This window comes from Pangasianodon hypophthalmus, chromosome 20 (genome assembly GCF_027358585.1).
Source record: "Pangasianodon hypophthalmus isolate fPanHyp1 chromosome 20, fPanHyp1.pri, whole genome shotgun sequence".
In the NCBI taxonomy this organism is placed as follows: domain Eukaryota; kingdom Metazoa; phylum Chordata; class Actinopteri; order Siluriformes; family Pangasiidae; genus Pangasianodon; species Pangasianodon hypophthalmus.
In genome coordinates this window covers 14,146,770-14,159,042 of record NC_069729.1, presented here as the reverse complement: position 1 = coordinate 14,159,042, position 12,273 = coordinate 14,146,770, and the positions used below count along the sequence as shown (strand labels likewise).

Here is a 12,273-nt window from a genome sequence, read left to right as displayed (position 1 = left end):
CAGTACTTCAGCATTATGTTCATGTTAAGTATTTTAAGAAGTTGTAAAGTTACAACTTTAAGTTGTGTAGTGTGATTGCCTGGTAATCGTTCCGCTATAATTTATTTGTTATAGTAGTCTTTATTATGTTTATAGCTGTCTTTATTGTGCAGTATGAATTGCTAGCATGATGCGTTATAAGTAGTTTTCACAACACATTATATGTGAGCTCATCTTTGTGTGGCGCAATAAGAAACCTGGACTGATTTATTTTCTTTAACATATAAATTATACCAGAGACATTATCAGGATATCATACTGCACAACTTTATAACTTCTGAAAGAACGTGACAGTGTGTCTACGACTGAACATAATGTACTCAGCAAACTGGGGCTGATGTAGTGTGTTATAAACACTGCTTATAATGCATTCTGTTAACATTTTATAAACGCATTTTAAACGTTGCTATAACCTGTAACGTTTTTCCATAGCCTAAACAATGCTAATTTATGAATAAATTATAACATGCTATGAATGTATTCAAGGGTAAGGATAAATACGACCTTCACAGAAAGTATCCAAAAATAATTATAACTAATATGTATAATGCCTTATGAATGTATTATACCATGTTATGGATGTATCAGTAGCTCATTATACATATGGTCTTCATAGAAATCATGTTAATGCCTTATGAATGTATTATAACAAGTTATGGATGTATCCTTAAGTCATTATACATATGGTATTCACAGAAAGTATTTTAATGCCATATGAATGCATTATAACATGCTATGGCTGTATCCGTAGGTCTTTATACATGTGGCCTTCATAGAAAGTGCTTTAATGCATTATGAATGCATTATAACATGTTATGGATGCATGTTATATAACATGTTATATATATAAAAATATATGGTTTCCATAAATGGCTTATCAAAATTTTGTTAGCAACGTGCATAATGCCTTGTGAATGCATTATAACATGTTATGAATGCGTTCCTAGGTCGTGTCATCTGGTCCTCACAGAAAGTGTTACCACATCTGTTTCCAGGTGTTGTCGGTGTTGCCAGATTCGGGAGCTCACCTGCCATTGAGCAGCGCGAGCAGCTCTCCCGCATGGTACAGGTCATTGCGCGTGACGCGGCTGAAGCGGAAGGAGTTGAGGTTGCAGAAGGTCACGGCGGGGAAGGTCATCAGCGGGGTCGAGACCTCGTCCAGCTTGGTCACGTGCGGGTACTGCAGGTAGAAGCGCACGCGGTCGGCGCACACGAACACGAGGAAGGAGAGCGAGCCCGCGAAGAAGATAATCCACAGGCAGCGCCTCACGCACAGCCGCTCGTACGTGAACATGTGGGCGATGCCGTGAAGAGTGGACCTGCTCGCGAAAACTTCAATGGGCGCCGGTCGCTCGCAGTCCACGTTGTCGTCGTCGTTTTCGGCTCTAAGATCCATGATTACAGCCAAACTCAGGAGAGTGGAGGAGAAATGCTGCAAGCAGGAGGACGCGCGTGAAAGAAGCCAGTGATCACCAAGTTTCCCGCCCTTTTAGCCTGCGCCTTGTCTTTAATGGGAAATAAGTGCAGCCTTTCTGACTGATGGGGCTTTTACTTTCATCCCTCAAGAGAAACCCAATCGATCTGACGACTGATTGAGACACCGGAAATGAGCTTTTACTTCTTCTTCTTCTTCTTTTTTGCCCCCACTATAACGATACTCCTGAGACAACGTTAATTTCCAACAGCACACTAATCCCTGTGGTGCTCAAAATGAACCAAGTCGCGGGGAAGTACTGATACTGACGGAATATTAGCGTAGGAACATTTACAGATATTTCTGCTGTAACGTGAAAATGTGAAAAAAAGCCGAATGTCGTCGGGAAAATTCAACAAAACGAAGGTATTGTGTTACAATGTGGTCTCAGGCATTATTTTCGTTTTAATTTAACGGCTTAATTTTTAAAAAAGAAATAAATACGTTTAAAAAAAACCGCCGGTTTGTTTCGAAACAGCATCGTTAGAAAGAAAGAAATGTGTCAATGCTAATAAACATCTCCATCCCTGTGGTCCTTCCTGTCAGCACGAGACACCCAAAAAACATAAACACACTCATACACGCGCGCGCGCGCAAGGAAGAAAAATCCTGTCAGGTTTTCTTTTTTTAAAGAGAATTCGGTCCAAACCTGAACAAATAAGTGCTCGGTTTATCCGTTTGACTCTGTAAGGTCGGTAAATCCGACTGACACGGTGTCGAAATGTCACTACAACTCGGCTAGCTCTTCTCTCAGTTTCTACTGACCGAGCTGAAGCCCTGAATCCCTCTGGAGTCCCTTATGAAGGCTCGCTGTGGTGGATGCTCACGTCTTCAGCCCACAACAGGGGGCTGTGAAAGGAGAAAACACACCGACTCTCTCCCTCACTCATACACACACACTCTTTCTCTCTCTCTCTCTCTCTCTCTCTCTCTCACACACACACACACACTGCGACGCTGCGTCCACATCAGTGCACCATTAGCCTTGGTTTTGGCCCATCTCGACCATTTTTGCGTCCGTCAGAGACAGAGAGAGAGAGAGAGAGAGAAAGAGGGGGGATGCTGTTGGTGCTTTTTGCTGACGTGAGCTCGCCACAGACTGTGAAGTGTCTGAATGTGCAGCTTTTAGCCATGTCTAACAAGATTGATCTGACCTACCTGGTCACAGTATGCTAATGTCATTATCATGGCAATCATACATCTAATCCCTGTAGATAACACCACTGCCCCAGTGCAAGTCATGAATTTACCTCATTATTGCACAAAAATACCCATAGATGTCACTGAAGACATCTTCAAATGCTTTCCATGCAGGTCCATGACCATGAGGTGATGAGGTCCCAGACAACCACTGGATTTATTGTGTGTTATCTCACTTTACAGTGGAATCCTATGCATTTGCTTTGCACCTTTACATTTGGTGGACAAATGTTTGTACTGTTATATTTTATTTTTTACAAAAGAAAATGTAAATACGTCTACTTTTTTCAGATTTTTTTTTTCCTACACTGGTCAAGGTTTCCTACACATTGTTAAGATTTTTATTGCTTCAATACAACAGAGTCAATATTGCTATGGTACATCATCAGATTTCAAGAGTGTCTACAATGGAGCTGTGTGGAAACACAGTGTAAAAAGGTTTGTGTTAAACAGAAACTATTAAACTGTACTTATTAGGGTCAAACATGTGACTGGGGTGGTATTCTCTAGAGTACATTTTTATAACTATAGGATATAGTGTAACTTATTTATGGTTCATAATTGGTAGTTTTTGTAGCATTTAGTGTACAGTGTTTAAAATACTTAAATACCCATTGAAAACCACTGTCCGAGCCCCAGGGCAATTCTTAGTTCTGTTGGATATGTCCAAGATCCGACTTCTTCTAAACACATATAAACATAATTTAAAAAATCCCTTGTAATGTGAAAATGTGAAAAGGCTGATGAGTCCATTTGCTTTTAACTCAGTTCCTCAGGAAAGAACAACAGAACAAAGATGTTGTACAAAGAGTATTGTCTCACTCATCATTTTCGTAACATATTTAACAGATTAATAAAAGCACTGGCTGGTTTTATGGCATCATTAGATAGAAAGGAATCTGTTGTTGCCAATACACTTCATCATCCCTGTTGTCCTTCCTGACAGCACAAGACACGTTTAGATGGAAGCCCATATTTGACTGTGTATACTGTAACCAAAAACAGTACATTTTCATTTCCCTTCATTTCCATTCCGGCTTGTTATTTCTGAAAGTGTTTCAATATGTATAAATATATTTCAAATGGGCCAAAAACTATAATAAGAATGAAAATCTATTATAAGATATACTTGCAATACCATGCAATAGAACTCACTGGTTTCTTCATGTTAAGGCTTCTTTTATATTTTTCTGGGCCAGAACAGAAACCCCCATGCCAAAGCAGGATCACTCAGTTCTTCCCATTTTTATAAGCATGTTTGAAATATGCCTTTAAAAATATGATAAACAATACTACCATGCAACAAATCTCACTACTTTCTTAATTTCTGGTTTTTGTTTAATTTTTTATGGCCCCAAAATAAGCTCCAGAGCAGGATTGGTTTGTTTTTGTTCCCTAAAAAGCAAATCAAGATGCAAACATACTGTAATTTTGGGTACAGACAGTTGAGAATGATGAGGCTTGTCAACGTTTTTACTGCAATTTTACTGCAATTGTAGTTCACTTAAGAGGTAACAGGGGGATGTAAACATTACAGACTGCTCCTTAAAATTTAACTGTCCACCTAAAGCATCAAGTAGCCAACGCAATAAAGCCACTCATTAATATAACACTTGTCCTCTGGTCATTTTTTTGTTAGCGTAACAAGATGGCTGGTAGCCTACAAATGGGGAGAAAAATACTTCTATTTAGTAGCCATCACCCAAATACTGTTTGAATGGAAATCAACAACTATGAAAATAATGTTTTATACAGTAAACATTGATGCAACTGGAGTAATGTTCACTATGTGCACTGCAGCTTTGACTGTGATATCAGCTATATCTTGCCCAAATTTCCGATTGGGAATACTGAACGTTGCGTTGCTCATTTTCAAGTGGGAGGATGTGACCTTTTGCAGAGTTCTAAGTATAACGGAGCACAGCATTAACCCTGAACAACTCAGATTTAGTAATGTGTTTCTGCTGCAAATGAATAAACACATACATATAATTAGATCTGATTCACGTTAACTTTACTGAAATTTGCCAGTGCCTTTTAGACAATAAATAAAATACATCCTCCAGATTACCTGCAGTAAAAGTGGGAGAATACAGGTCTGTTAAAAAAATGTTCACGTTAAATAGAAACTACTAAACTCTACTTATTAGGGTCAAATATGTTACTGGCGTGGTATTCTCAAGAGTACATTTTTATTACTATTGGATATAGCGTAACTTTTTTATGATTCATAGTTGGTAGTTTTTGTACCATTTAGTGTACATTGTTTAAAATACTTATATGTAAGATGCATCTAAAATTATACTTCTGTGTAAAATCATATAGAGTTTTTGTATAATAGCATTGAGATTCTGCATAAAGCATTTGTATATTACTTATAACATCACTGTAAAAAAAAAATTTAAGCATTTATTTTTAAATATTACACACACATCTATCTATCTATCTATCTATCTATCTATCTATCTATCTATCTATCTATCTCTAATTCATAGTGGGATATCTAACAATTTAACATTGAAATTCATCTTTTAGCGTGACTTAATTCGGTGGCGGAGGTGGTTGAATCAATGCAAGCTAGTTAATCTAGTTGTGGTGGCACAGTGATTAAGGCTTTGTGTTATAAATCTTTGTGTTATGGCTGGCTTTGTGTTATGGCTGGGTCCCTAAGCAAAAAATTATATAATTTTTTTTTTTTTTTTGAAAGCATCAGCCAAATGAGCAAATGTACTGGACAATGTGTTATTTTATACTATTTAAGATGACAGTACTTTACTGTAAATATATTTTACAGTTATCTACTGTAAAATCTGAGTACTGGCAATTCTGCCGCCAGTAAATTACTGTCACTTTTACAGTAAATGTTTTATAGTGAGCCATACTTTCACTTGTTCTATTTCTTCCTTTTTCTAAGCCACTGAGTAAAACGGCAAGGCTTGAATAATGGTATCTTGACAGGTCAAGAATGCAATCTGATTGAAATTTTACATTTATGAATACAGACATCTATTCTCTTTCTGTTGTAGTGGAGAATTCTGCAAACATGTATTGTACGCTCAAGGCCAGTCTAACACTTTCCCAGATCTCAATTAAGCACAGACTAAAAGGATTTCCAACAGTCAATCACCACGAGCATTTCAATTTAGTCCAAAACAACTACTGCTTGCCTTAAATGTTTAAGACTCTGCCTATTCTCTATGAAACAAACACACACACACACACACACACACACATCTATATATATATATATATATATATATATATATATATATATATATATATATATATATATATAGGAAAAACAAGGGTATGAGTGAGAAATAACTTGATGCCATGATCCTGTCAACACTGTTTGAGAAACTTACAGCCAGAGGGCGAGAGGAAGCCATCCGTGAAATTGCACATAATGCATCTTTAATCCCCATTTGTTATATTATTGACTCCGGCCTGGTGTCGCTGTCTCTGATAGTATCAATAGAAGAAAAGATGAAATTCTGGTTCAATTAAGGGATTTTCCTGTTCATTTAGTCACAGTTGGATACCAGGTTTAGGAACCTATTCCTGCAGCTCCGTTTATTGACACAAATCTGGGAGACTGCTCATTATTGTAATGACACTGACATGATTGTTATACGCATAGATACACCTAAGGATCCACTGCTTCATTTACAACTGCAGGCTTAAAGCCTTTTCATGAATCCCATGATAGTATAAGGATTGATACACCATTAGCGAGTTTGTGGGATTGATCTTCTAGAGGGTAAAGGGCTTTTCCCACTAGGCTTGGACAAGGCTTTATCTCCATGCCAGCAATCTGGTTTTAGAGAGATCAGGTGACACGTCACTCTTGAATCATGACCTTCTCAATGGTGACGTCCTTGCTTTATTGACCTGCATCCTGTAACAATCCCTATCCAAACCTCCAAAAAAATTACATGACAAAATAAGCAAGCATTATGGTGAATTTAAAAAAAAAAAGTTAATCTAGTGATTAAAATTAAAATTAAGTGATCATGAAAATATACAGTTACTAAATGAAGAGCTAAAAAGTAGCAATAAACAGAGGTGAAAAAAAGCAATTAAGGTCATTAAAACCATTTTAAGAAAAATAATGCTTGTAGTGTCTCAAGCAGCTTTTTAAAAGAAAGAATGGAGGGCACATGATCAATTTTTAACGAAAGTAATTTCTAGATCTTGTGTGCATAAAAAAAAACAAACAAACAAAAAAAAAACAAGCCTGGTTCTTGTTTTATGTTTCTGAAATGGTCACATATAAATTGCCCAAAAGCTCATCACAGGATGTGAAAAGGAGAATAGTTCTCAATTCATTCTTTAATGAAAAAGTTTTAGGTGGAATTTCTGGAAGGCCAAAACATTGCAACGGTTAGTGTTTACTCTGATTTAACACACAGGATTTTAAACCGATTATACTGTATAAACCTTCCTTCACTGAATTGGGTGTGTTAGAGCAGGACAAACACTAAAATCTCTTGTACTGTGGCCTACCAAGTCTTTAATTTGACACTTTTGCTCTAAAATTGATCCCAAGGGATAAATCAAGATCTTCCAGGATTATAGTGCAACATAAAAAACAATCTACCTAGACAAGTCTACTGTATTTTGTTGTGTGATTTAGGCCACTAGCTGACTTTGTTAAAAAAAAAAAAAACCTTTATCAAACTGAATACAAGCAAATTTATTTGTAAATCATTCAGGAGCAGGTACACAAGAAATGTGGCATTCAAAATCCAGTTAGTGCAGAAACGTGTGTATCCTACAAGAGCATGTGAGGTCGTGTAAATTTATTTATAAGGACACACACTAATATGAACCTCTTCTGATTTACTGCAATATACAATATACAGTATATACAGTTATGTGCAAAGATCTTATTCACATTAAAAAAAGAAATGCTGTAAAACAAAGATATGTTCAAAAATAATTTTTACATAAAAAATTACTATAAAATGCAGTAAACAGTAATAAATTAAACAAAGTCAATATCTGATGTGACAACCCTTAAAAAATAGTAGGCTCATGTTCAATTTGTGTAGTTTTACTGAGCATCTTGGAGAATCTGCCACAGTTCTTCTAGAGACTGTTGCACTTGCTTTTTTATTTTTTGCATGCAAAACCCAGCTGCATTCATTATGTTTTTTTGTCTGAAAAGTGGCCTGTTACATAAGAGATGTGTTGCTTTCTTTTAGATTGCTTCTGTTACATTTAATTTTTTGTTGGAAAAGTGATGTTTGAAAATGGTTTTGTACTGACTCAGTAATGCAGAACATCTATCTTGGTGCCTAAGACTTTTGCAGAGTTCTGTGTGTATACGCTGTATATTTATATTTTCATGTGTGACTGGTAGCCGACGTGCTGAAGTGGCTGAGCTGGAAGCTTTAGCACACATTGTGCTTAGGAGGCAGTTTTTCTCTGTTTAGTCATCACTTTCAGCTCTTAAACTGAACAGCCTGATACATTAAGTTGAAGAAGTGAAAAAAACAGACTAGTGGTAATGTTACAAGATCAAATTGATCATTGGCTGATCAAAATTAACCTAAGCTCTGGCCCTGCGCAAAGCTAGAGTTCCAGTAGAATAACAAGTGTAACACAATGTAATAAATCATATGGACAATACAACTAAGCTAAAGGTTTCTTTGGGTGGTTTTAGCTTAGTTTCGGAAAGAAAACTCCAATATGGACTATATCGACCTATGGATTATAAGATGGTTTTCCCAGAGAGACAAACTGACAAAGCCTTTAATATGTAAAGATAATCTGTGTACGTTGTAAATGTGCAGGACCTGATAATCCTACACATAAGAGAGCTCAAGTCATAAAATAAATTTGATGATTTTACCACATATTTTAGCTATCAAACCCAGATTTCTTGATTCTCTATGTCCAGGTGAGTAAAAGGTGAATGTTTCTTGTATGCATGTTTAACTGGAACATTTCATTGTGGCCATCTGAATAGCTTTACTCCAAACTCCTCACTGGCTCATCTGGGGCCTTAATGCATTTGTGCGGTTGCAGCGTGCAGCAAATGAAATGGTCCACTGCTGCATGAAAGCGAAGGCAGCAAGGTAATTGGTAATGAAAGCAGCGGAAGGTTGAGAGCTCAGCCAAAGATTTATTGACAGTAAGAAAGTGTCCTGAGACCTTTTACAGGAATTCCTCCACAGAGAAATTAAGGAGCTCGTTGAATATGCACGAGAGGGAGACTCACTGGTATAGCATGGATGAAAGAACACAATAGATGAGGCCTGTCAGAAATAGGTACACACAAAAAACAGCGTTAATCACTCGGTGTGATGGAATTGAAATAGCCGCCAGGAGGCAATAACGAAAACATTGGTATGACTCAACATATGTCAGGTGGCCTGTTATCAATCTTCTGGTGATTTATTGCAGCAGTGAGGTCTGATGTCATGGCGTCTCATGGATTCTCTCAGCATCTTCTTTGTGAATAATGACTCTGTACTGCAACCCAATGTCACATCAAACCCCTTTTTGCTGAATTTATGGCAGTAAACAAAGGCATATGAAGGTGTTTGAATTATATTTTTCAACAAGGTGGGGGTCTGAGTGTTCCCAGATCTGCTCAGTTATCATTCTTTGTGTTCAATTGTATGCAGAGCCTCACATTATATTGTGTGCTGGTTTATGTTGTAAAGTACTTTTTGAAATTAGTTCACAGTTTTTTCACTCTGGAAAACAAATTAAACATTTCTAGTTATGACCTGCATGGGTACCTATAGATGTGCTGTTTGGTCTGCTGACATTACTTATTAGGGACGTAACTGAAATGAATACATTATTCAGAATGTGTTCTAAACAGATACAAATACAGATATGTATACAAGGTGCACTAGAGGGAAACAGAGGCAGGTCACAGTAGTTTAAATTATCCTACTGGTTATTATATTTTGTAAAACAGAACTTGACATCAATTTTAAAAAAAAAGGAGAAACAAAAAAAATCGCTTCTGGTTTAGGCCATACCCACTTCATTTTTAAATCTGAATAGAGATACAGATATGCATATTTGGAGCAATAAACAGATACAGGTACAGATACAGCTAGTGGTCTCATGTTAATCCCCTATCACTGATGATTGACAGTAACTGTGGCATGTACTTTACAAGATGAGTCCACTCCAAACATCTGCTATTATTAAATACAACAATTATTTAATCACATAAAGGCCTGGAGATCTCTTCAGCAATCAAGCAATACAATACATTACAATGGGCTTCAGCATGTTTACTACTACTAGCTGGTTTGAACTGGTTTAAAACTAAAATGAGAGTGGCTAAGCTTTGAAATTTACTCCTAAATTTGGTTAGATCAGGCAAAATAGTAAAAGAAAGTATAAAAGTAGGACCGAAACAAGCTGTGTGCATCTTTATTTTTGTCCTCTTATTTCACCTGTGCATTGACGGAGAAAAGCTAGAACTCAAAGAAATGACAGGGAAAAGATATGGGTTTTTTTTGGGTTTTTTTAGAGTTTGATTTGCTTTCACTGATGTTTCCTATATAAACCATTGCAGGAGTAGAAATAATTGGTACATAAGAAAGGGTTAATAAGTTATGTGTTTAACCATCCCCATCCAAGCTAAGCTCTACTAAGTACACTGCCAGTATGCATGCATCACACACTGTTGGTATACCAGAAAGGAAAATATGAATATTTAATTTCCAAGTTCATGAGACTTTATGTAATTGCCATTGTGGACAATGGTCCGCATTATATCTTTTTAAAGATGTGTGTAGATGTTTTCATAGGTCAAACCTAAATAAAATTCCTACCGGGTTTACACAAGTTGTAGCAATGTTGATTTTGATATTCACGACAGAGCTGATTTGCATTTAGCAACATAAAAGGTGAAGCTCACAGAGCTAAAAAATGACAAAATGATGACAAAAGCATTAACTCACTCTAATTCTTCATCTATTTATATGGCGGCATTTCTTTTGTCCTAATTGAATGGCAAGTCTTATATGTCTTAATTTATGGATGTCATTTAGATTGCTTTCTTTCACAAAATTTTCACTAAATTCAGGTGTGCAGATGAAATAAATCAGCTATTTAAAAAAAGATATATAATCTAATATAATCTGTATATAAAATGGCAGTAACTCATGCCAAGTATAATATTTGAAGTCTATCAATCAAGTTTACATTAGTGAGTCTCTTTACATGTAAATTTGCATAAACTCATGAGCTTTCGTAGGATACAGATGTTTTTTTTTTTTTTTAACTAAATGGTGTTTCATGAATAACACATTTCTTGTAAATGCTCCTGTGAAAGATTTACTAACAAATTCATCCATATCCAGCTTGATAAATGAGGCCCATTGTGTTTAAAAGTAATAATGCTTGAAAAAATAATATGACAACTGTAAAGTTGAGGTTGTAGTGGGTAAGAACATCTTACGGCATGTCTGCACAATCAAAGCAGTGTCATAGACTTTGTGGAATGTTGTTGAGTATTATATGAAATACCATAACCACTGGTAACTTCATCATTTGGTTTAAATTTGCAATCCTGAGACTATGGTGTTTCCTGTCATTCCATGGAAATACAATGACGAAAAAATATTTGCCCCTTTCCCGTCTTCTTCTTGTTTTTTTTGTTTGTTTGTTATTTAATTGTTTCAGAATTTCAAACCAAATTTTATATAAGAAAACAATGCTCTAAGTAAACACAAAATACAGTTAATGACTGTTTCATTTTTTGAAAGAAAAAAAAAAAAACTAACACCAACTGGCCCTGTATGAAAAAGTAATTGGCCTTTTAGTAACTCTGTCAAACAATTACTAGACACACCCAGTCTTAATTACTGCCATCCCTGTTGACATTATTAGAACCTTTCCAGCAATGTGAAGTAGGATTAAGGTGTCTACATGCAGCACACTATACCACAATCAAAAGAAGAGATGAGAAAGAAAGTATTGAGTATTAAAAGAATTTAAATACATCAATCTGGAAAGGGTTACAAAGCTATTTCTAAGGCTCTGGAACTCCCACGAACCATAGTGAAAGCCATTATCTCCAAATGGAGAAAAGTTGAACAGTGGTGAATCTTCTCAGAAGTGTCCGACCTACCAAATTCCTCCAAGACCGCATTTACAGCTCCTCCAGGAAGTCACAAAAAACCCAGACAAACATCTAAGGACCTGCAGGCTTTGCTCACCTTGGATATGGTCAGTCTTCATGATTTCCTCATTAGGAAGTGACTGGACAAAAATCATATCCATGGGAGAGTTTGAAGCCAAAAGCCACAGCTAACCAACACAACTAAGCAACACAGAGGCTCATCTCACATTTGCCAAAAAAAACACCTTGATGACCCTCAAGCCTTTTGGGATAATGTTCTGTGGACTAATGAGCAAAAGTGGAATTGTGGAAATATTTTTGGAAGACATAGGTCCTGTTAAAGCTAACACAGCATTCCACAATAAGAACATCTTACCAACAGTCAAACATGGTGGTGGTAGTGTGGATGGTGTGGGGATGCTTTCCTGCTGCAGGGCCTGGGTGACTTGCCGTAATTGAC

General features: G+C 36.5%; 1 protein-coding gene across 1 annotated transcript in view; it reads right to left on the bottom strand.

The window, feature by feature from the left end:
• Positions 1–2,519, bottom strand: part of asic1b (acid-sensing (proton-gated) ion channel 1b) — a 302,609-nt gene extending 300,090 nt beyond the window's left edge. The window contains exon 1 of the mRNA XM_026932690.3: positions 1,068–2,519. Coding sequence (XP_026788491.1) covers positions 1,068–1,435 — 368 coding nt within the window. The 5' untranslated portion in view covers positions 1,436–2,519. The remainder of the gene's footprint in view (positions 1–1,067) is intronic.
• Positions 2,520–12,273: the final 9,754 nt, after the last annotated feature.